The sequence below is a fragment of the Cadophora gregata genome, assembly GCF_030347475.1.
Source record: "Cadophora gregata isolate MNR1 chromosome Unknown scaffold_17, whole genome shotgun sequence".
Taxonomy (NCBI): domain Eukaryota; kingdom Fungi; phylum Ascomycota; class Leotiomycetes; order Helotiales; family Ploettnerulaceae; genus Cadophora; species Cadophora gregata.
This window is the reverse complement of record NW_026695940.1, coordinates 1066842-1090806: the sequence shown is the minus strand read 5'-3', so window position 1 is coordinate 1090806 and position 23965 is coordinate 1066842. Positions and strand designations below refer to the sequence as shown.

The 23965-nt window shown below is 31.1% G+C and overlaps 4 protein-coding genes across 5 annotated transcripts; 3 read left to right on the top strand and 1 right to left on the bottom strand.

Annotated features, from left to right (window-relative positions):
• Positions 1-4288: 4288 nt before the first annotated feature.
• ONS95_006163 (uncharacterized protein) lies at positions 4289-6393 on the bottom strand. Its single transcript, XM_058499611.1, has one exon. The coding sequence runs from the start codon at positions 6330-6332 to the stop codon at positions 4413-4415; it is 1920 nt and encodes a 639-aa protein (XP_058350655.1). The 5' UTR covers positions 6333-6393; the 3' UTR covers positions 4289-4412.
• Positions 6394-6451: 58 nt separating this feature from the next.
• ONS95_006162 (uncharacterized protein) lies at positions 6452-7362 on the top strand (the record flags this gene model as incomplete). Its single annotated transcript, XM_058499610.1, has 3 exons — positions 6452-6486; positions 6739-6828; positions 6877-7362. The coding sequence occupies 3 exons, from the start codon at positions 6452-6454 to the stop codon at positions 7187-7189; spliced, it is 438 nt and encodes a 145-aa protein (XP_058350654.1). The 3' UTR covers positions 7190-7362.
• A 1986-nt stretch (positions 7363-9348) lies between these two features.
• ONS95_006161 (uncharacterized protein) lies at positions 9349-11542 on the top strand. Its single transcript, XM_058499609.1, has 6 exons — positions 9349-9878; positions 9950-10362; positions 10410-10501; positions 10615-11039; positions 11104-11138; positions 11290-11542. Exons 1-6 carry the CDS (start codon positions 9483-9485, stop codon positions 11351-11353), a joined length of 1425 nt encoding a protein of 474 aa, XP_058350653.1. The 5' UTR covers positions 9349-9482; the 3' UTR covers positions 11354-11542.
• A 260-nt stretch (positions 11543-11802) lies between these two features.
• Positions 11803-14023, top strand: ONS95_006160 (uncharacterized protein). Of its 2 annotated transcripts, XM_058499608.1 has the most exons (6): positions 11803-12161; positions 12212-12296; positions 12366-12567; positions 12615-12749; positions 12808-13195; positions 13252-14023. In XM_058499608.1, the coding sequence occupies exons 1-6, from the start codon at positions 11955-11957 to the stop codon at positions 13900-13902; spliced, it is 1668 nt and encodes a 555-aa protein (XP_058350652.1). In that variant the 5' UTR covers positions 11803-11954; the 3' UTR covers positions 13903-14023. The 2 variants fall into 2 exon arrangements, with proteins under 2 accessions (XP_058350652.1, XP_058350651.1); XM_058499607.1 differs by having other exon boundaries at positions 12212-12309; positions 12366-12749.
• Positions 14024-23965: the final 9942 nt, after the last annotated feature.

Below are 23965 nucleotides of genomic sequence, written 5' to 3'. Positions count from 1 at the left end.
CTTATTAGAAATTTATTTATTAATATTAGGCTTATTTTTCTTTATGATATTTAAGAAGTATTCTTTTCTTTATTAAGATAAGCTATTAGTTACTATATTCTTTATTTTTAGAATATATCTAAATTTAAAGTCTATTAGTCTTATTTAAGTAATTTAGTTTATTAAAAAGGCGTTAGATAAATCGCTTACTACTTTATTAAGCTATTAAATTAATACTTTAATATTAGTCTTAAAGATAAAATAGACTTTATAAAGTTCACTATATATCTTCTTTATAGCTTTTAATACTTTTTAATATTTCTACTTTATTATATTATACTTACTCTTTATTATATTCTATAATCCGCTTTTAAACTTAGCTAAGTAATACTTTTTATCTTTGTTAAGTTATTAAAAGACTATTTCTTATTTAATTAAGCTTATATTTATAGTAAGGATTATTAGCCTTACTCTTATATTATAGTCAATCTTAATTAATATTAAAGTATTAAAAAGAATATCTTTAAGTTATTTTATTATAAGCTTTTAAGTATCTTTTTAACTAAATATAACACTTTTCTTTATTATAGTATAGATTAATATAGTAATTATAGAGAAGTTAAGAATCTAAATCTAATAGTAAATAATAATCTTAATAAATACTTAAGTTTTTATAATACTATTATATTTTTTCTATTTATAAATTTTAAGGACTTTAGTTATTTTTAAATATCTCTTATTATAGTCTATAATAAATCCTATTATCTTTAGTCTAAGTAGATAGTATTAAGACTTAAAGCTAACTATTACTTTTACTCTTTTAAATTAAATAAGAACTTTATCTAGATTTTAAATATATTTTATAATAAACTATTAAATCTCTAGTAAGATTTCCTTATTATTATAAAATAACCTTAATTCTTTTATTTTTATATTATTTATATAAAGCAAGGTAATCTTTAGAATATAATCTAGTAAGACTTTATAAATAACTCAGATAAATTAAGTAATTAAGTTTATAGCTCTTTATAGTAGTTTAGTTATCTATAGAAGACTAATAAGTATATAAATAACTATTATATCTTAGGATTTAAGGGCTAGCTTAAATTAGTTATACTTTGTAACGGTCCGGTATTTACTCGCTATAAATACAGAAGGCTATAGTTAATCTTTAATAATTAAGAGGTAGGTATATTATATAGATAGAAGATAGTTACTAAGTATTAGAATACTATTTAAAGTTAAGTATAAAGCTCTTATCTAATAGTAGATATACTAGTCTTATATAGAACTTTCGTTCGCCTTAGATCCCTTAAGATACTAAATCCTTAGATCCTTAGATCTGTTTTCTTATAAAGGGATCTAGGGATCTAGGGATCTATCACGTGACTTATTATTTACTATAATCTAGGTAACTATTACTACTGAAGCGTGAGTATATAGTAGTACTACTCGCTTATCCTATATTATTCCTTAGCTAGTACTACCCTATTAATAGTACCGCTCTCTTATTAGTACTAATACCCTTATAGTACTACTAATAGTTTTATTATTATATAAGTACTAATTAAACTGTAGCGCTAAGGGGTCTGTAATATTATCCCCCTCTTAGCTTAGCGTAGTCCTTATGCTTAAGTATAACCTTAAGAAACGTTAATAGTTACTAATAACTATCTTCCTTATCTATTATATCTAGTATTATAAAGAAATCAAGTATTACTTAGATAAAGAAAAAATAGAGTATTTAGCTCGCACTTTATATTAAGTGTACTATATAACTTGTAAAGCCTTATTCCTTCTACTATAGCTTTTCCTATACTTACTTCTTAGATTTATTTATTTTGAAATAATACTCTAAGTATATTCACTTGAAGCGTTACGATTATAATACTTTAGGGTATATTAAGAAGTTTACTCCTGAATAACTTATATATTAATTTAAGATAAGAAAAACTATAACCTTTACTCGCCTTTTAATACCTTCTTTTAAGCTTATTAAGGATAATCTTACTTCTTAGTTCCTTGCTTTTAAACCTAATACTTACCTAGTATCTTTCTTTAAGGGCCCGGCCCCTAACCTTAGGTCCTTTTCTTTCTAAGTAAACTTAGATTTCTTTAATAGAATCCCTATAGAAGCTTAAGGTAGCGGAAGTTAAATTTAGGTTCCTAAGTATTTTCTAATTATAGGTACCTTTTCTATTTAATTAGATATTTTAGTTTACTATAGAAATACTAATAGTTAAGAATAGCCTCTACCTTATATTTAATATTCAGATTAATCGGTTATATTTTAGTAATAGGAGCCGGTAGTACTCTTAGTAGTACTAGTTTAAGAAGAGATATATAGAATACTAAGTAGATATTTATTATCTTTAGTAGAGCTAGTTAATAATTAACTAGTCCCTTGACTTTAGTAATCCTGAATAATCCTAGCTTCTTATAATCTAATTTATAACTTAGTTATTTAATTATAATATTCCTTCTAAGTAAGTAGACTTTATCCCCCTCCTTAAGTATTAGTCTTATACTACGCTTTCTATTATAGTAGATTATAGATCTCTACGCGATAAAGAGAATATCAGCTAATAATTCTTTATAGAGCTACTTAAGCCTATCTGCCTATAATATAGCCTCCTACGCGGTTCCTTAACTGGTTATTAGTAGATTATATACCGTAGGATTATACCTATAATTCGCGTAAAATAGTAATACTCTAATAATCTTTTAATCCGCGCTATTATATATAAACTAGGTAAGTAGGAGTAGTTATACCTAGTTATCTTACTTATAGTTTATATAATACTAAAGATAAGTCTCTATTATCTAGTTAATTTATTCTATCTATATATTAGTCTAAAAATAGAATATAGTTAATATTTTCTATTTTATTCCTAAGAGCGTGATAAGAGTTTTCTAGAACTTTAAAGTAAAGAGCTTATCTTTATCTAAGATAATCTTATCTAGTATTCTATAGCTTATAAAGATTATTCTAAGGAATACTTATACTATTATAAGCGTGTCCTATATCCTAAGTACTAGTATTATATACACGTACTTCATGAACCTATCTGTTATTATATAGATCGAGTTATATATGATTCCTATAATTAGGTCTTTTAAAAGTAGTAGCTTAACTACGAAATCTAAAGCGATTAATTTCTATAGGCGAGGTAGTATTATTAGTGACTTTATAAGTCTATACAGAGTATAATATATAGCCTTATTCCGGATATATATATTATATAATATTACTATATCTTTAACTACCTTCCTTATACCTAGGAAGTAGTATTCCCTAGATAGCTTAGATAGTATCTTAGCTACCCCCTGTAATAGCACGGTTTAGCGTTAGCTAGCACGTGAGCGAAATAACCACGGATCAAGTGATAACCTCTCTATTAGCGCGAATATCAAGCTGAGGAGCCCTCGATTCCGTGGAGGGCGCTCGAGCCTATATAGATAAATTCCCCGGGCTATTCCCGATTAGGCCTAATTACACTTGACGTAAAACTTGACGTAAACTCCCATAGTAGCGTAGAGCTATTTCCCTTTGCGTATAACTAAGTGGGTAACTGTCGGTAAACCCCTTCAGAGTTAACCGAGCTCTACCGAGTCTTACCGAGCTTTGCCGAGCTCTAGACTCTTCCTAATCGGGTATAGTAAAGAAGTAGTTACCACTACCTTTACACGCTAGTCTTTTTTTTCCTACTCTTTATGTATCGCCTTTAACTTCGCGCGCTCCTTTAGTATGTAAATCCCTTTCTTTTGCCTTTAAAGTACTCGCTGATCGTGCTTTTTTTAGATAAACTCGCCCTTAGCCTTCTTATAGTACTACTTGTGTTTTTAGGTCTAACACACGCGGCACGTTAACAATTGATAGCTATTGCCTTAGAGGGGATAATTAGTAATCTCGCGGAAGGATTTACAGTCGGAATAGCGTAGACGATTTGTAAGGAAGTCTATAGGCGTTATTTTATAAGCGTGTATATGTAAAGAGAGCTGTAAAGCTGTAAAGGTAAAGCTGTAAAGAGGTATGCACACAGACCTTCACGTGACAGCGTCCCCGTTCTCCGGAAAAAACGCTCAATGTAAGGAAGGACGAGGTCTTTTCTCTGGCGGCCCTTTATAAGCTCTAAGGCTAGGGGACCTTGCTTTGTTATAATCTAGCTAATTAAGTTGAATTATCGCTTGTAAGCTTGCGCTAATCTGACGTATCTAATCAGGATCTTGCACGTAATAGTATTTTTTAAAATAAGATCTATAAAACGTATAATATAAGATAGATATAGCCTTATATATATATGCATATTAATAACTGAGGCTAGGAAGCACAAAAAAACAAATGATCATCTCAACTACATCCATCTGTACCCAACGCTCTTTAAATCGTACGTGCTCTCATTTGACAAGTCGCAAAAGTTTCCACCATCCTCTCACATCAATAGTAACTTCTTGATATCATAGCACGCCTCCCAGTTGAACGTGGGATTCTCCTCACGAGGTTTTCTTGCCTCATCGAAGCATTCTTCTCTAGCCCTCCGGAACCGCTCCTCGCTATCTTTCGTCTTGGACTCTAACTGCGCATTAGCTCTTCCCAGAGCTGCTACCAGAGGCTGTAGTCCCTCGACATCCCTTTTCAATTCATCCCAATCTGGCCACTGCTCCCAGGCCCCCCGCCAACCCTCGCCAGCAAGCTGCTCGAATCTCTGTAAGCTACTCAAAACTCCTTCCATATCGGCTTTCCAGGTGTATAGCACGTCTCTGGCCCGGGAGAACAGTTCAAAGGCAACGCTGTGGAGGCTTATCGTCTGGTTGAGGTTGTAGTGCATCACATGCAGCTCCGCGCGTGTCTCGCCCTGCTCTGGAAAGATCCCAAACCAACTTAACCAAGCTTTCAATTGCCACTTTCTCAGCTCCACGAGATGTAGTTGCTCCTTGATACTGTTGTCGTTCCTGTTGTTGATCTCTCGGATAAGGTGGAAGTTCTGTTCCGTCATTTCACAGAGAGCCTTGCCCCGGTCCGTACCTGTGAGCAATTCTCTCATGTCCACGTCCAGACTTTCCAGAAACCTCCGAAGCTTTCGCACTGATTTCACCCTCTCGTCTGCAATCTCACCCAGGTACGGCTGCAGGCCTGGGACGTGCTTTAGCCACGAGGAGCAGTACGCAGCTGGGACATGGCTGAAGGACGTGTGGAGACATGTAGAGGAGACCACAGTCGTGGCAACAAGGGCTCCACACATCATGCAGTTGCCCCGATGTATATTGTGCAATCTCGGATTATTGAGCCATTGCACGCCGCAGGCAAGCGATAAGGTGACGTGGATTGAATCGCTGAAATCCACGGGACGGTTGATCGCACTCATCTGCATGATAGCGCTGGACAGCAGTTTTTCAAATTGAGTGGCAAGAGCATCCACCTGGATGTGCCATTTTCGGGTTACTTCAGTCAAATCTTCCATGTTCACGACAAGCTTGGAGTACTCTGCGGCTAGGACGTTTTTGTATTCTAGTTTCGATCCAGCAATGATATCAGCAGCACTTAGTATGTTGTTCCGCGAGTGCTGCATGAGGTTTGGGATGATGGAGAAATTCCCTGCTAGATCCGTCATGTAGATCGTGTTTTGAGCCGCTCGATAGACGCCTTCGTGAATTGGTGTAGATGCAAAATGCACTGTTGTCTTTGGTGTAGAGCCTAGAGGAGAATAGAAAGATCGCAGTCTGCCAAAAGCATCACCGATCATCAAACCAAACACAAGGAAGATGATGTACAGTAGTGCCCATGTGAGAAGTAAGAACCCCAATACATTGCACATCCAACGGAGGACGAATCGCTTATGGTATTGGCTTCGAAGGTAGCAGACCGCCAAGGTTGCAAACAGACCAGTACAACTCCAAAAGACACAAAAATATTTCCAGGTTTGATTGGCGACGTCGAAAGCCCAATCCCGCCATTCAGCGAGTGTATAGCTGTAGACTTCGGCGGCTTGGTGAGGGTATGGAACTGTCGAATGAAAGACATTGTTGTCCCATATGACCTGCTCAACCTCGTCGAGGATGATTTGGACTGCAGGGGTGTGACGAATACCGGAATGCTGAAGCTCTAAAAGCCGTGCCAAACAAAACTCGACAATCTTTCGTTCGTTCCTTGCGTAATCAGAGACTGATGGTGTTGGAACGGAAACGGTGCTGAGTGGATTTTCGTAAAGGGCCTGGAGATCATTCTTGACAGCCTCGTACTTGTTCAGCAAAGCATCGTAGTCTGAATCAAGAGCGCGGCACATGTCGCGAAAGTTTCGTGGTGCCGAGGAAGCCTTGCCTAAAGCATCCAGACTTCGGAGTAATCGAGTCATCGTTATCGAACCATGCACTTGTTACTGTACTGCTGATGTTGACTTGACGGAGGAAGTTGAAAGGCACGAGGTTGAGCTCGTTTGTTGGCTGGGCACGGGCGCTCCATTGAATGGGAAACATGATTGGTCTGTTTTATTTTTCTTTGTCCCAAAGGTAAGCGAACCATCAGCAGCTCCGTACATTATATTGTTACATTATCTTTCATATCATTATTTCAACTGCATTTCATCTATGCTATCAATCGTGTAGATGTAGATAGTAAGCGACCATGCCGATCTGCGTTCAGACTGCTGTTGAAGTTTTGTTCAAGCAGCAGATTTGGACAGATGCACCAATTGGTGTCTCCTAATAGGGTGGAAGAGTCTTAGTCATCTCTCTGTGTGTAACCAATCTCTTGCATTAAAGATGGAGAAGAATCCTCACAACTTCACGTTTTCTGCTCAAAACTGCGCAAGGAGGTATCGATAGCACTGGGAGCAATTTGATCCCTCACAAGTAGGTCACCAATTATATTGTTTTTTTGTTATCCTAACCATGAAGTAGACTTCAATTCGGTTGCTGTTTCCGTTTACAGCCAAAAGCAAAACCTTCCAATCACTCTAGGGGCATGGCAACTCCATTCCCTACCGACGACCAAATCAACATGGACCACAACCTGAATTCGAATCCCACTGCCCTCTTGATCGCACAATTTGCCAACAACGCTCCTACAATATCCATAACCGCCTGTCAAGCTCTGGTTGCCGGAATAGTCGACGAAAACACGAAGGCGGAGGCTGAATCGTCAAGCTGCGTGTTGACCCACGCAAGTTTTTGCATAGATTCTTCTCCCAGCCTGCCCGGGTTCTTGATATGATGCGCTCCCTTATGGTCTTCTTACCCGGCTTAGCTGCTGCAGAATACTTTGTTCCCGGCACGGCTTCCGTGTCATCAGATCTCGATTTCTATTGTCGGAAGGAGTTATTACAATTGGTCATGTTCTCCTTTGAATCGGTCGGGGTTCAATGGATCGCAGAGCTGGACGTCGACCCTGATATGGCCTCTGGCACGATTCTATCGAATCTCGATATACCCTGTCTGGATTCAAGGTGATCCGTAGCATTCTGAAGAGCCCTACCGGCGTCGCATACGAAGTCCAATTGATAGCTGGAAGGAGCTGCCTCGCCAGTAGTTGCGTGTTCGATTTCCACTCTACAGCTAACCAATACTTCTTTACAGGATTTGCTGCTGCGGCACGGTTCCACATGTATAGTGCTCAGAAGATGGCGATACGCTAGGTGGGCAATAATTCAAATATTTTGTGCACTTTGCCATCAAATATATATTGCTCTCAAGACTAATTTCTTCTGTCAAACTACGCTCAAAGGTTAGGAGGAGCCTCTTATTCCGGCGATTATAGGTCCTAAGCCGGATGCCACACCCACAAAGATCACCGACAAGTTCGCTAAACGTAGCTACACGTTCGGGCCTTACCTCTTCTTTGGAGACAAAGCCTATGGGGACAGCCATCACAAGATCGGACCTTACAATGGCCGCTTTCGTACTCTAGGAGTACTCCGACTATCTCCTTTGAGACGTGTCTCTTTGGGATGTCCCCTTTGCGACCTACCTTAATGCCCTAAAGTACATTGCCTCCTACAAGATTCCCTATCACACTGTTTCTATCCCAAGTGTTCTGTAGTCTCTCGATGTCCCTTTCGATCAATCCACTGGCTAAGTATCTGTGTTTGATTATGGCTGGGTTGGGGCGAACCAGCTTTTGGACCTAATAGCTAACAAGTTCGCGTCTAAGTACTTTAGAGAAGGAGGCGCATTACACAAGGGACAGGATGGACGGCATAGCCAATAAGCTGGGGCAACCTTGACTGCTAGTGCCCTTACCAGTGAGCTCACTGGTAGGCTTTCTAGTGTGGCTGAACCTGGTGATGACGGCGAGGATGTCGAAATGGGCGAGGATCGCGATGTTGATATAAACAACATGGCCTATAGTGAAGGAGTTATGGGAATTCGCTGCTCGTATTCCCATTTGACGTACCATCAGCAATGGAGAAGATGATCCTAGGGCGAATTGCGACGTACTCGTTGACTCCTCATCCGGTCTCAATACTCCCCAGGACAATAACAGTACCCCTTCTGAAAACACCAACGGCGGAAAATCAAGGGAGGATTCTATTGAAGGTCCTACTTCGCCAGCTGGTGTTAATTCCTCGTCTGGCAACACTGTAGGTGGTGGACCAGGCGACCTGAATTAATCTGATTTGTGGAATTTTTGAGCTTATTTTAGCTGATACCTATCAAGAATTCTAAACACCCCACATTTCAAATACCGAAGTCTACCCTTACCTATAAGAGACCTCTCAAATCACTAGACTAGCTATAGATTTAAAGTCTAAAATAGCTATAGAATATATTAATATAATTCCAAGCTTATATTTTTAAGTTTTAACTAAAATCTTATTATAAGTAGAACTAATAATTCTAAAAATAGTATCTTTTAATTAATTAATAAGTATCTAAGTTTACTAGTATTATAAAGGTAGTAGTAATTACTTCTTTATTAGTATATCCGATTAGAAAGAGTCTAGAGCTTAGTAAAGCTTAGTAAGACTCGGTAAAGCTCGGTTAACTTGGAAGAAGTTTACTAATAGTTACTTACTTAGTTATATATAAAAGGAAATAACTCTACGCTACTATAGGAGTTTATATTAAGCTTTACGTTAAATATAATTAGGCCTAATCGGAAATAGCCCGGTAAATTTATCTATATAGGCTTAAGCGCCCTTTATAAAATCAAGGGCTCCTTAGCTTAATATTCGCGCTAATAGAGAGGTTATCACCTGATCTATAGTTATTTTACTTACGTGCTAGCTAATACTAAACTATACTATTACAAGTATAAATTATATTAAGTATATATATAGTTAATATATTAATCGTGAGTATAAAATAAATTTATTTAAGATAGTAGAATTTAAAGTTAAGCTAGCTAAGCTATTAAATAAAAATACTATAATAATACTTTCGCGCTAGGCGGAGACGATTAAAGGCAAGTGCGACATAAACTTTAGTTATTTAATTCGCTCCAATCATTATCCCCTCAGCTTCAAATCACTCTCCCTTCCTGTCTTTCTCGCCCGTCCAGCACTTGCATGCAACAGCAGTCCATCATGAGTTCTTCTGACCATCAACATGCTCGCAATCGTGAGGATTCCGGATCACCAACGGAAACACATGCGCTTCTGCCCAGGTTCCTCCCTCAGACAATCCACCCCGATGGGGAAAGTGGCAGGCGTGGCTTCAACCCTGCGCACTTCTTCAGCGTTCTCTGGCGCAGTTCAAATCAGGTGTCAATGGCGGTCAATTTCCTCTGGCCGTTTTGCTTCTTGGCAGTTATCATGAATTTCACGGCTCCTCATCTCAACATCTGGGTGTTTATTGTCAGTTACATCGGGATGATTCCTGCGGCGAACCTTCTAGGGTTTGCTGGCCAAGAATTTGCTCGAAAGATGCCTAAGGTTTCAGGAATTCTCATTGAGACTACTTTTGTAAGCACAGGGAAAGGATGGAAATTATCCTTGACGTGTTTCTAAAAGACTACTACTGACTCGGTGGTCAGGGGTCAATAGTTGAAATTGTTCTGTTTCTGATTTTAATCATCAAACACAAAGCCGGATCTGGTGAAGACGCAGCTGAGCATGGAAATCTCATCCCGATTATCCAGGCAGCAATCCTTGGCTCAATTCTCACTAACTTGCTGCTATGCTTGGGCTTGTGTTTTGCCGTAGGCGGAATTCGTCAGCAAGTCCAGAAGTTCCATGCGGCTGTGAGCGAAGTCGGGAACGGTCTGCTACTTGTTGCTGGCTTCGGGCTGCTTATACCAAGTGCGTTTTATTCGGCGCTGAAAGGCTCTGCAATCCCGCAGTCTAGAGGACCTCCACGACATCACGGTTTCACAGATAAGAAGTTGGAGCACGACATACTTGGAATAAGTCGCATCACCTCTATCTTGTTGATTGTCGCATTTGCCATGTCAGTTGCCACCCCAGTATGTCCTCGGAGACAGCTAACTGTACAAGGTACATTTGGTATAATGCACGGACGAACCACAGCATTTTCGATGAAGTTCTAGAACAAGATGAGCATGCTGATCTTGATCACCATGCAGATTGTATGTATAATATCCTGCTCCCTACTCGGTGAAGCAACAGATGTTGTCCGAAGTTCTTCACCGCACTCACAAGATACCTCTCCAATCCGCTGGCAGAGCTAAGCATGTTATAGTAGCCAAGCCGAAATTTACGCTGACGGAATGTATGATTGCTATCACTGCATCTATTGTTTTGGTTATAGTAATGGCTATTCTCCTTGTCAATCGAATTGAAGATGTTGTCGAAGGGGGTGTTCCTGATCAGTTTCTTGGCTTGATACTTCTTCCTCTTGTTGAGAAAGCTGCGGAGCACCTGACTGCAGTTGACGAGGCATGGGATGGGCAGATGAACTTTGCACTTTACCATTGCTTGGGGCCTTCGATCCAGACTGCTCTTTTCAACGCTCCATTGGTTGTAATCGTCGGCTGGGTTCTGGGTAAACCAATGGATCTGAATTTTGAGATCTTTATGGTTGTTTTACTTGTTTTGTCTATCTCAGTCGTTGGAAACTTTCTCCGTGATGGGGAATCAAATGCTCTTGAAGGTGGCTTATTGGTTGTAAGTCAACCCTTACAGCGCTCCATGGATAGAGCACTGGGCATTGTTTATTGACATCTTTTAGATTGTCTATATGATTATAGCGGTCGCAGCTTGGTAGTAAGTCTTCTCCGACTTCTGTTATTTCTCCTCAGATGACCAGGGAGGAGCTGGGCTTCTGTCCTGCTCAGACCACCTCCCTGTTCTTGAATTATTCCATCTTTCTGATCTGTACCTGGAGGCGTAACGCTGACGGTTCTTTACTCTATAGCTACCCTGACCCGGATGTTGCAACTTCCAATGGGATGATCCTTGCCAATAGGCTATACAAGTGAGTAGGGAGCGTACAGATTGTGATATTAGCTAGGCTCAGAAACCTAGTGTCTAGGCTATATTCTTATATACTATTCCACTACTCTACTAGCTAGTATAGTATTATTATTAACTAAGTCTATTAGTTTCTAAGTTTACTTAGTATTCTTATTATAAATAGTTATATAATATAGTAGATATCTTAAGAAATAATATAATTAAAAGACTAATAGGCTCTAATAATTAAACTAGTATTATAGTAGTAGAGTAGACTGTTATTTAGTAAAGTAAGCTTTTAATTAAGTAGTAGTTATACTATTGAAATATATCGGGTAGTTCATTGAATATTATCTTTTGAGAGAGAACCCAGCATAGTGTGTATGCCTGGAACTCGCTTATTTCAGTGGTGGACTTGTTATCGTTGTACCGCAGCATGCAAGTCCAAATTGGGACGAGCTCGCGCTCATCAATCCAACAAGGAAGGTCACAGTATCTTGGCGTCAATAATAGCCGGCTGAGCTCACTTGCCTGCTCATTCAAGCTCTCGTCTGTGTCTGTGGAAACCCGCTAGAGGCATCTTCTGTATATTTTGCCAACTCTGAATACTTATTTTTCTTCCTCGAGATGGACTCTACAGAAGCAGTTATCAGAGCCAGTGATAGCAAAGTTGGTTCGCTGACAAGCAAAGAAGAATTGAACAATAGTACAGATGTGGCGGGGGCACTTTCACCAAATTCACAAACGGACAGAGACGACCCAGAGTACCTTGGGATGTGGGAATTGATTCCTATTGCGATAGCCTTGGGTCTTGCGATTTTCATTATAGGTCTCGTAAGTTTTCGTCGCCTCGTATCCAACCTCCGCTAAACAGAAGTCTCAAGGACAACACCATCGTAGGGACATCAACGGTCACTATATCGAATGAATTCCATGCTTTGGCAGATATTGGGTGGTACGGCTCAGCCTGTATGTTTACAAGGTGCTTTTGAGGGAACATTATCAGCGCCCTAGCTTTTGAGCTGATGAAATCCGTAGACCGGCTCACGATATCTTCGACTCGGTTTTTTTACAGCAAACTTTACGAACAATTTCGAGTGAAATGGATTTTGATCATGGCAGTCGCTATCCTTGAACTTGGATCTGTTGTGTCTGCCGCAGCGCCCAACTCGGCAGCTTTCATAAGCGGAAGGGCTATTTCAGGTTGTGGCGCTTCTGGAATTGTTACGGGGGTTTTCATGTGATTCCTGTACCCATTTTTATGCACTTAGCTTATATGTGTATTAGCACCATCGCTCATTCTGTTCCTCTTCGGTTGAGACCGATTTATAATAGCACAGTTGGGGCTCTTGAATGCATTGCATCTATCGTCGGACCAGTGATCGGAGGTGCTTTGACAACATATGTTAGCTGGAGATGGTGGTAAGGAAACTTATCTGTCTTACCGAGAATTGGTACTAATGTCGCATTGATGGATTAGTTTCTGGCTTAATTTGCCAGTAGGTGGGTTCACGATTGTTGTTCTAGTTTTTTGCCTCAAGAACTCGAAGAATCAGAAGATTCCTGAAGGCTCGGTAGGTTTCAAACTCAAGCAGCTCAATTTTCAACACCTCTTTGTGTTCTCCGGAAGCATCGTATGTTTGCTACTAGCTCTTCAATGGGGTGGTATTACGTACAGTTGGAAGAGCGGCAGAGTCGTCTGTCTTTTGATGGCGTCTGCAATCACCTTTGCGGCTTTTGCTACCCTGGAGTCGATGCGTAAGGAGAATTCTATTATCCCTCGCTCGGTTTTGTTCAACAAGACCATGGGACTGTGCATTCTGTATGCCTTTTGTGCCTCAGCATCTTTCAATCTTACAGATTATTTCGTAAGTCACTCTCAAATAAATGGCAAAATAGACCCGGCTAATAGGTATGTCCCAAGTTACCTATCTGGTTCCAGGCAATAAAGAACGCTTCGGCAGCCGCCTCTGGGCAAATGCTGCTCCCGTCCATCATCTCCCTTTCCGTTGCTGCCATCAGCTCTGGCTTCATACTTTCCGCAATTGGATACTACACACCTCTCATGTTGCTCGGGTCCACGTTGATGGCTATTGGATTCGGGTTTCTCACAAGCTTCAAACCGAACACAGGACGCTCATCATGGATAGGATGGCAAGTCACCTACGGGTTCGGTATGGGATTCGCAATTCCGCAACCTTGGTCGGCTGCCCAGACTGCGCTTCCGGTGGAAGACATCCCAGCTGGAATGACAGCTATTGCGTTTGCCATTAGTACCGGTGCTGCTCTTTTCATATCCATCTCACAAACCATTTTCACGAACCTCCTTCGCCAGGGCCTATCCCAATTACCTGGCATCGACGTTGATGGCATAACTAAACAAGGGGCAACAAACCTCATAGCAACTGTTCCGACACTGCTAAGGGAACAAGTGACCGAGGTCTATAATTCCGCTGTGACACAAACTTTTTGGAGCTGTGTAGCCGTAACTTGTTTGGGAATGGTGGCTGCAATAGGCATGGACTGGAATTCTGTCAAAAAGCCCGAGACAGAAAAAGGTAGTGGGACAGCATGAAGATGAAGGCTTCGAACCGGGAACGATGTATCCAAATGAACTCCATATTGATATCTTGGCTCCGCCAAAGTAACATAGAAATCAGATCAAAACTAGAGCTATTAGAATTCAGATTTCGTTCATCTCACAACCTTTTTGAAAAAGAAGAATACGTTCTGTCTTTGGATGCATCGTAGGTGATCAAGCGCAGACTAGAGGACGTATGCGGAGAGGATATCGCGCTGCATCTATCTGCCTCTCGGGTTAAGAGGAATTACTCTATTCTCGATAGAGAAGCAACAATAGCGAAGTTGTCTATTAAAGGCTCAATTCTACAGTAACCCAAGTCTGGTGAAAAAAACCGGACAGAGTAGAAGAGATATCCTATTATTCTATATTACTCGCAGAATCACTCTTGTAAAGATACCTTGATTAGAAGAATATCTGTCGGAGATTCTGGCGTAGATTAATCTCTTAAAAGTAGTAGGTATAATAGTATAACAAAGATTTATTAGTAGTTATAATATAAAGTAAAAAAGATAATAAAAAGAAGAGGTTTTTAAAGAGCCTTAAGAATAAGTAAGAGAAATATAGCTACTAGTAAACTAAGCTAATCTTAAGTTTATTATATAACTTTAGTCTTATAGCTTTATAATATTAGCTTTACTTATATAACTAGTTAATTATAATTAGTTTATTATATTACTTTTCTCTTTGTAAAAAGCTTATCTTTAAACTTTTTTTTCTTATAGTTTACTTAAGATATTATTATATTATCTATTAAACTATTAAATATATTATTATCTGTTTTTTATATGATTAACTATTAAAAGAATAACTTAAATAGTCTTAGTTTTAAAAGATAAGCTTAATAAAAGTCCTAAAGCTTATATAAGTAAGTTATTAAGTCTCTACTAGAATAAAACTTTAGGATAAAGTTAAGTCCTTTTTAATTAACTTAATACTATAGTATTCTATTTTATTTAAAATAAATACTTAAGATATCTTAAACTTTTTATTTTTATTTTATATTTATATAGATAAGTTTTTATTTTTATAATACGTATTTAAAAAGTAAGTTATTATTATACTAGTAAAGCTTATTTATTAAAGAAATAAAGTAAACTTTAATAAAAGTAAAGAGATTTAAGTAAAATAAGTAATCTTCTTTTTTAAGAACTTTAAATAAGTCTACTTATTAGTTATTTAACTTCCTTTTTAAATAATATATATTCTAGTTTTTATAGTAATTTTAATAAATTCACTTACTTTTTAGTTAACTTTTTAATATAACTTATTTATATCCTATTATTTTTTCTTCTATTAATCCTAGAGTAACCTCTAGGTTTTCTTTTAGATTTACTTATATTATTAAGTAAGTAATTAAGTATTTATAATATTTAGCTTTTTAATAATAATTTAATTTAGTTTTCAGCTATAATTTATTTTTATTTTTATTAGTTTATAAACTTATATTATAAAAATATAAGAAGTAATTAAAAGAAGTAAGTAATTTTAATTAAAAGTAGAATCTCTTTTAAATATAAACTAAGAGCTATTTAAAAGAAAATATATATTTTAACTTTTAAATACTCTTTATAATATATACTTTTAAATACTTTTAAATTAAACCTTAGATTTTAATATATATTAATATATACTTATTATTTATTTATTAATATAATGCTAATAATTTTAACCTATTTATAGTTTATATTTATATTTTAATTAATATAAGAATAATTTTAAAGACTTATATAATAAAGTTAGTTAAGTATAATTTATTATTAGTAAAAGCTTAAACTAATTATTTTAATAATAACTAATAAAGAGTTAAAAGTATTAGTTTAAGTATTAGTTTATAATCTTTATTTAGTTATTTATTTAAATATAATATATATTTAATATTATAATTCTTAAGGGTTTATTAAACTTCTAATAGTTAATAATAAATAACTATACTAAGTTATAAGTTATATATATAGAAAATAATAAGATTAATATTATTTCCTTTAAGAATTATTCTATATAATAAGTATTAAGTTATATTTAAGCTTATTCTTTAGTACGCTTCTAAAGTCTATAATTAGTTATTATTATAAGTAATTAAAGATAAATTAAAGATAAAATAACCTAGTTTCTTATTTTAATAATCGTTTATATACTTATAAGTTAAATAATTTAATATAAACCTAATTATATCTTTAAGTATACTTAATTAGTAATACTTAATATAAAATAAGCTAAATAAGTATATATTATAAATTAAGTTCTTTATATTCTTTCTATTAAACTATTAAAGTCTTATAAGTATAATTAATATAAATAAGTTTTATTATTTAGTTTAAATTTAAGTAAAGCTAAGTAGTATATATCTAGAAGCTTTTTTAGTTTATTTAAGATATATAAGTTTAACTAACTTAAGTAAATTAAAGTTCGAGTATATAATTTATTTTTTTATTTTAATTTATTTATTAATATCTTATTTTTATTAAAATAATATATTTATTATTATATTCTAGTTTCTTAGGTAATATATAATAATAAAGTAAAAGTCTATAAGAATTTTTAACTAGTAAGTTTATTATTTAGTTAGCTTCTTAGTAATTATAAAGTATTCTAGTAGTTTATAATTCGAAAATACTTAAAAATATTAATTTTACCTTTTAAGAAGTAAAAGATTATATAATAACTACTATTATCTTATTAAGATATTATAGTTAAGTTTTATAATATTTATAGTCTTAAATAGAAATATTACTAAGTATTAATTATAATAATTTCTTTAAAATAATATCTTTAAAATAACTTTATTAAAAATATTAGCTTTAATTTATATTTCTTATAATATATTATAGTATTTAAAATAAGTTAAAAATAAAATAGCTTCTTTTAAAGCTTAAAATATAACTAACTAAGCTAGTATTATCTTAAATAGAATTAAGACTCTAATAAGTTCTATTAATAATTTAATTATTTTACTATAATTAAAATATATTTCTAATAAAAGTTATAAAATCTTAGAAATAACTAAGCTTTTTAAATAGTTATAAGAGGTTTTTAGTTATTTATATATATTATTACTTTAAAGTTAATTTTGATACTTTTAATAATAATATAAAAGTTAAAGAACTTAATCTTCTTTATATAGAACTTTATTTTTTAAAATATTTATAAGAAGTTTATATTATTATAAGTATTAGAATACCTTTTTAGTATATTTCTTATATTTTAAGAAGTTATTTAAGTAAGTAATATAAAAATTATCTAAGTAATTAAAAAGTATATTATTTATATGTTATTAAAATATAACTATATTATTTATTAAATAAAATAATATTATTTTATATTTATAACTCTTATATTAAGTATAAAAGATAACATATTTTTTAAAAGTAAGATTTATATAGATTTAATAAAACATACTTTAAATATTAATCTTTATAAATATTCTAGCTTAACTTAATTAAGTAAAGACTTTATTAATTAGAAGTAAAAGATACTTATTTTTCTAAGTAATTTTCTTTAGCTTTTAATAGTTAATATAAAAATATGAGCTTTTATCTAGCTTTTTTATAAAAAGAATTAAGTAAGTAAATAAAGTATAACTTAAGATAATAAATCTCTTATTTAAGTTCTCTTTTAAGTACTTTTTATTACTTATAGTTTTATTTTATTTTATTAATATAAAAGGTTATACTTATAGTTAATATCTTTTTTTAGTTTAATCTTATAGTTTAGACTTAAAATAAAGTCTAAGAGTATAATATTTATCTTATAAGAAGCTAGTAATATATAGTAATAATAGTCTTATATATTAATAATATTAAAGAAAAGTATAATAAGTCTCTTATTTTATAAAAAGCTTAATTAACCTATAATATAAAGCTAAGCTTTTAGAATTTAAAAGAGAACTAATAATATATAGTTTTATTATTAATATCTTTAAAAGTATTAATAAAGGTATTAATTATATTAAAGCACTTAATTTCTAAGTTAAATTTTACTATAAGTGCTATAACTATATAAAATAACTTTACTAAGAGTATACTTATATATATTAATATAATTATATTCTTATTTTAGAGATTTCTATAAATAATAATATAAGATTAATATTAACTAATATATTTATTATTATTTACTTTATACTTTAATACTTGTATTAAAAGAATAAGTAAGCTTATTAGCTTAGAGTTATATACTTCTACTAGCTTTTAATACTTATATTTATTTATAGTTTTTATCTTTAAGTAAGTATCTTAAATAAACTATTTTTTTATTAGATAATTCTTAAGATTTTTTTGTTATTTTAGTTTTAATAATAAGTTTTAAACCTTAACTTTAAAAAGTAAGATCTTCTTATTTAGTATTAAATAGCTTACTTAAATTATTATTATAACTATTAAATATATTATTTATATTATACGTTTAAGCTTTTTTTTTACTTTTTAACTATTTTATATTAATTAGATATAAATATAGTAAGAAATTAATCTATCTTATATAATAGATTTATATATATACTTATAAGAGAAATACTTTTAAAGTTTAAGTTACTTCTAATTTTATATAATTTTTAAAAGATAATATTAAATAGGCTATAGCTAAATCATTATACGAAAATTACTAAACTACTATATATTAATATTCTAGTAATTTAATAAGTATTATCTATTAACCTTATTTTATTATATAATTTTATACTTTAAGGTAAGAATAGCTTATATTATTAAAGATAAATATATATACTTATTAATTACCTTTAGAATTAAAAATTAAAGCTATTCTAACTATTAAGAAAATACTTTAATATAACTTAGTCTTTATTAAAAGAGAGAGCTTATATTTTATTAATAAATTAGCTAAATAGTTTAAAAATATTACTTTAGTTATTATTATAATAATATAATAAAATATAATTATTAAGCTTAAAGTATATACTTAAGATATAAGGTCTAATTAAGATTTTAATAAATTAGTATAAGTACTTATTATATATTATATATAGTTATTTATATAAATTTTAGTAATAATAAATATACTCTTTATTTTAGACTTACTTAATTTGTATATAGTAGTTTAGCGATTTCTATATAGTAATTTAGTTATAACTATTAAATATTATAAATACTTCTTTTCTTCTTTTTCTTTTATATTCTTATTTAGCTTTTATACTACTTTTAGTATTTAAGTTTAATAGATTATTATTTAGTAAGCTTTTAGTATACTTTTATATATATATATTAGCTTTTAATATTTCTATTATTTTAACTTATAGTTATTCTTTTAATACTCTTATTATTACTAGTACTAATATAAGTTCTTTTATTATTATTAAAAGTAGTTTAATAAGGATTTAAACTTTAATTTTTATTAAATAAAGTAGATTCTTTATTTAATTTTATAATATACTTATTTTTAGATTTATAAGTTACTTATACTTACTTTAGTTTAATTTTTTAAAATTCTACTTTATACTTAAAGTAAGTCTTAGATTAAATATACTTATTAATAACTACTTATTATTACTTTAATTACTAAGTATATATTTAATTTAAAAGTATTTTCTAAAGTTAAAAGTCTAATTATATTAAAAGGTGTAGCTTATTATATAGTATATTTACAAGGCTAAGTAAGAAAGACTAGATAATAGTAAGTGAGACTATTTATATTAGATAGTAGAGTTAACTATAGTTAACTCCTCTACTTTATTACAAGTTTTTACCTCTAGGAAGTATATCTATAGAGCTATATAAAACTATTTATAGAAGAAGCTATAGTATATAAAAGGTTAAGTCCCCTTAATTAAGCTATCTTTAGCCTAGTAGTATATATGATATCTAACTTAAATCCCTTTATATTCTAATACTCCTTCTTAAGGTAGATCACGCTTACTATAAGTCCTGCTTAATACTTAATCTTAGATTATAAGTTTTTCTTAGCGCACTTAACTCTAGTAACTTCCTTAGCTAATCTTATCTAACTTTTAAACTATTTAAATATAACTTATTCTAGTAGTTTTATTATACTATTAGTAACTATTTCAGCTATAAGGATGTAGTTAACCTTTAGCTTCTTTTATTTTATAAGATTATAAATATAGTAGTACATGATATTAATATACTTAGATTATTTATTTAAGTAAGTGTTCTTTATTAGTATAATAGCTTCTTAGTTATCTTTAAGTATCTATACTAGCTCTAGGTTTCTTCTAATAAGCTTAAAGTAACCTAGGTTACAGAAGACTTAAGTAAACTATTAACTATACTTAGTATAGTTCATAAGTATTATATACTTAGATTTATAGCTTAATATAATAACTAATTATTACTTCTTACTTAACTAAGATATTAAGCTACTATAGAATATAATTATATTTCCTAAAGTACTTTTCTTATTAACTTTATTACTTACTTAATTTATATTAAAGTAAAGTATAGTAATACTATACTCTTCCTCTAGTTTATATTAGATCTGTATCTTAATAGTTAACTTTAAGTACTTAAGTAGTAATTTTAGGGTATATCTATAGTACTTAGCTAAGTCGCTTATAAATTAGCTAAGTTTTCTAAGGATAAAAGCGATATTAAGCTATATAAAGATTATTATATATATTAAGCTTCTAATAGTATACTAGTACTTAGTAATATTAATCCGCTTATTATTATTATTAGTAAGGCGAAAGTATTTATATCCGGTAGTAAGAGTTCTTTTTAACTTAAAGGTTTCCTAGGTAATTCTAAGTTTATTAAGTATACTTATAAGGTATTATTCTTAGTTAAGTTTAATAGTCTTATACTTTCTATTATAAGTGACTCTAGCTCTAAGAATCTTACTAATCTCCCTTAGGTTCTTAGTATTAAACTTTAATAATAGTCTCTTATAAAACTAATCTAGCTCTCTCTTAAACTTAGCTACTATAACTATATTATTAATATATATAAGAAGCTTAATTATCTTATCCTTATATATAAATATATAAGGATCTACTATACTCTATTAGAATTCCTATTTAATAAGTTTATCTTTTATTAAATAATTCTAGTCCTTTACTACTTACTTTAGTTTATATAAGCTTTTTAGAGCTTACTATATATAGCTAGTCTTAGCTAAGATACTATCTAAGATCTTTAAGAAGATCTTCTCTTTTAGTTCCGACTTAGTAAAAGCGTTCTTAATATTATATTAATAGTATTTAAGATCTTCTTTTACTATAAGTACTAAGAATAGCTAGAGTATATCTATTTAGATAATTAAAGCGAAAATCTAATTATAATCTTATTTATATACTTAACTAATTCCCTTAGCTACTAGTTAAGCTTTAAACTACTTAATCTTACTCTCTACTATAATCTTAATTATATATACTTATTTATAAAAGATAAGGTTTACGCCTTTAAGTAGAATTACTTTATAGAAAGTGCTATTTATATAGAGAGATAATATTTCTTTAGATATTATAGTATACTATTACTCTATATACTTATTATTAATAGCTTACTTATATATCTAAGGAATTATAATACTAGTAATTTCCTTTATAAGTAAAGCCGCTTTATTATAAAGTTTACATAGCTTATTATCTAATATATTTCCTTCTACTAAAATCTATATAATTATTACTTTAATTCTTTTTATACTTCTTTTATCTTCTAAGTCTAATCTAATTCTCTTTTATAATAACTATATACAGTAGTATAATACTTCCTTTTTCTCTAAGTTAACTATAGTTAACTTAAGTTTATTATTAGCTTTTAGTTCTACTAGTGTTTTACTTAGAAGATCTAGTATAGTTATATTAACTTATAATCTAGGATTAGGAGTCAAGTTTATATTCTTATTAACTTCTAAGCTAACTTCTAGAGTTATATTAGTTACTAGTAGCTAGTCTAGTGTTACTTCTAGTCCTAGTTCTAAGTTATAGTCTAGTATATTAGCTTCTATAAAAGCTAGTATATCTACTAGTAATATAAAAGAGGAAATAACTACTATAAGGTTTATTTACTAATCTTTAATTATTAGATCAGTTTTCTCTAGTGCTTTTAGTTTACCTTAAGCTTTCTTATCTAGAGCGATATTCGAGGTTCCTTATAGTCCTACTAGAGAGTTTCAAATCCTTAGGTTAACTATTCTTCTAGAGCTACTTTCTTTAATAATTACTTAGCTAAATAAGATTATTAATTTATATTCTAAGGAATATACTTAGAAGTACTTTATTATATTTTCTAAATATCCTATTAAGACTCCGATCTTACTAAGATTAATAAGCTTATTATACTACTTATTTATAAGTATTATTTTCTTATCTATATAATAGAAGTATTTACTCCCTTACTTATAGATATAGTTAATTAATAGTATTTCTCTTATAAAGGCTTTTATTAAGTAGATCTTCACACTATTAGTTATAAGTCTAGTTATAGTCCGGTTTCTTATATATAAGTTAGCTTTAGTAGCTTTATCTTAGAATTCTAGTAGTAGTTAAGTATCTTTAAGTATTATATTTATATTAAATTCTATAGTTTAAATTTAATTATTTAATAGGTCTATTTTAATATAAGGATATAATAGTTATTAATTATATTAATACTCTATCTTTAGTTCTCTAATTATTAATAGCTTTAAGTAGCTTAGGTATATTATCTAATCTTACTTACTTAACTTTCTTACTAGATTATAACTTAATACTAACTTTCTAATCTTAGAGTACTTAATAAGTATCTCCTTTAGTTTTTAGTAGAATTACTTAGTCTTAGCGAGAATAGATATTAATAATTAGTAGGAAGTAGCAGTTCCCTTTAATTAATATTAGGAATAATCTAATAATATTAAATTATACTAAGTTAAGGATTTTAGTAGGCTACGTACTTAGTACTTTTAGAATCCGGTTCTTTATCTTTATAATAGTATATATATTATAGATATCTAGATTCTTAGGAATCTTAATTACTTTTTTTAGTATAGTTATATTATATAAGTTCTGAATCTTTTTAAGTCTAAGGTATATAAATCGTTAGTAGTACTTAAGGTATCGCTTAAAGTCTTTTATAGTAGCTATATTATTATCTATTAAGTTATCCTTTATTAGTTCGATAGCTAGTAGGGCTCTTAGGGTTTTAAGTTAATTATAATTAACTTTTCTAATAGTTTTAATTACTTTCTTATTAAATACTTTAGAGATATGTTTTATAATATAAAGACTATAAGATTATTTTACTTTTAGAACTCTTTTATTCTTTTTAGTAATCTAAATATTCTTATTATTAAAGGTTCTATAATAGCTACTTTTATATAATTTCTTTACTAAGACTAAATTTATACTTAGCTTAGGAATATAAAGTATATTATCTAGAAAACAGGAAGTTCTATCTATTACCTTAACTAATATAACTTCGTATATATATAAGCATAATATCCCTCTCTTAACTTAGATACGAACTTTATATATAAGTCTTAGTTCCTTAAATAAGTAGAGTTAGTTAGTTATAAATAAACTTATACTTATATTAACTACTTAGTCTTTAAGGGTACTCTTATAGATTAACTCTTTAGATAGTATAACCTTTTTAGTAGTATTATTTTTCTTATTAGAAGAAGTATCCTTACTAATATAGTTAGACTCATTAGATATATTATTATCTAAATTATATACTACTATATAACTCTTTCTTTTACATTTAAAGTAATAAGATAAAGAGCTTTTCTTAGTAAGCTTAAAGTAATCTTTTTAGTTAGATCTAAAGTAAGAGGTCTTATCTTTAACTTATAATCTAAGCTTATATATTAGCTTAGCTTATCCTCTTTTCTTTTTCTTTAGCTAGAGGTTTCTAGTGTATTCTCTACTAGTAGCTTAAAACTTATAGTTAGTAATAAAATAGTCTTTAGATCTATAATAATAGTATTCTAAAGTAACTTTAGTTATACTATAGTCTAATGAACTACTATCTTAGTAAGAGTAGTAGTTAAGGTAATAGTATACTTACTTATATTATTACTAAGTAATATATATTTATTCTTTACTTATACTTTATAACTTCAGATCTTATATATAAGATTCTTTTTCTTATAAGATCTTAACTTT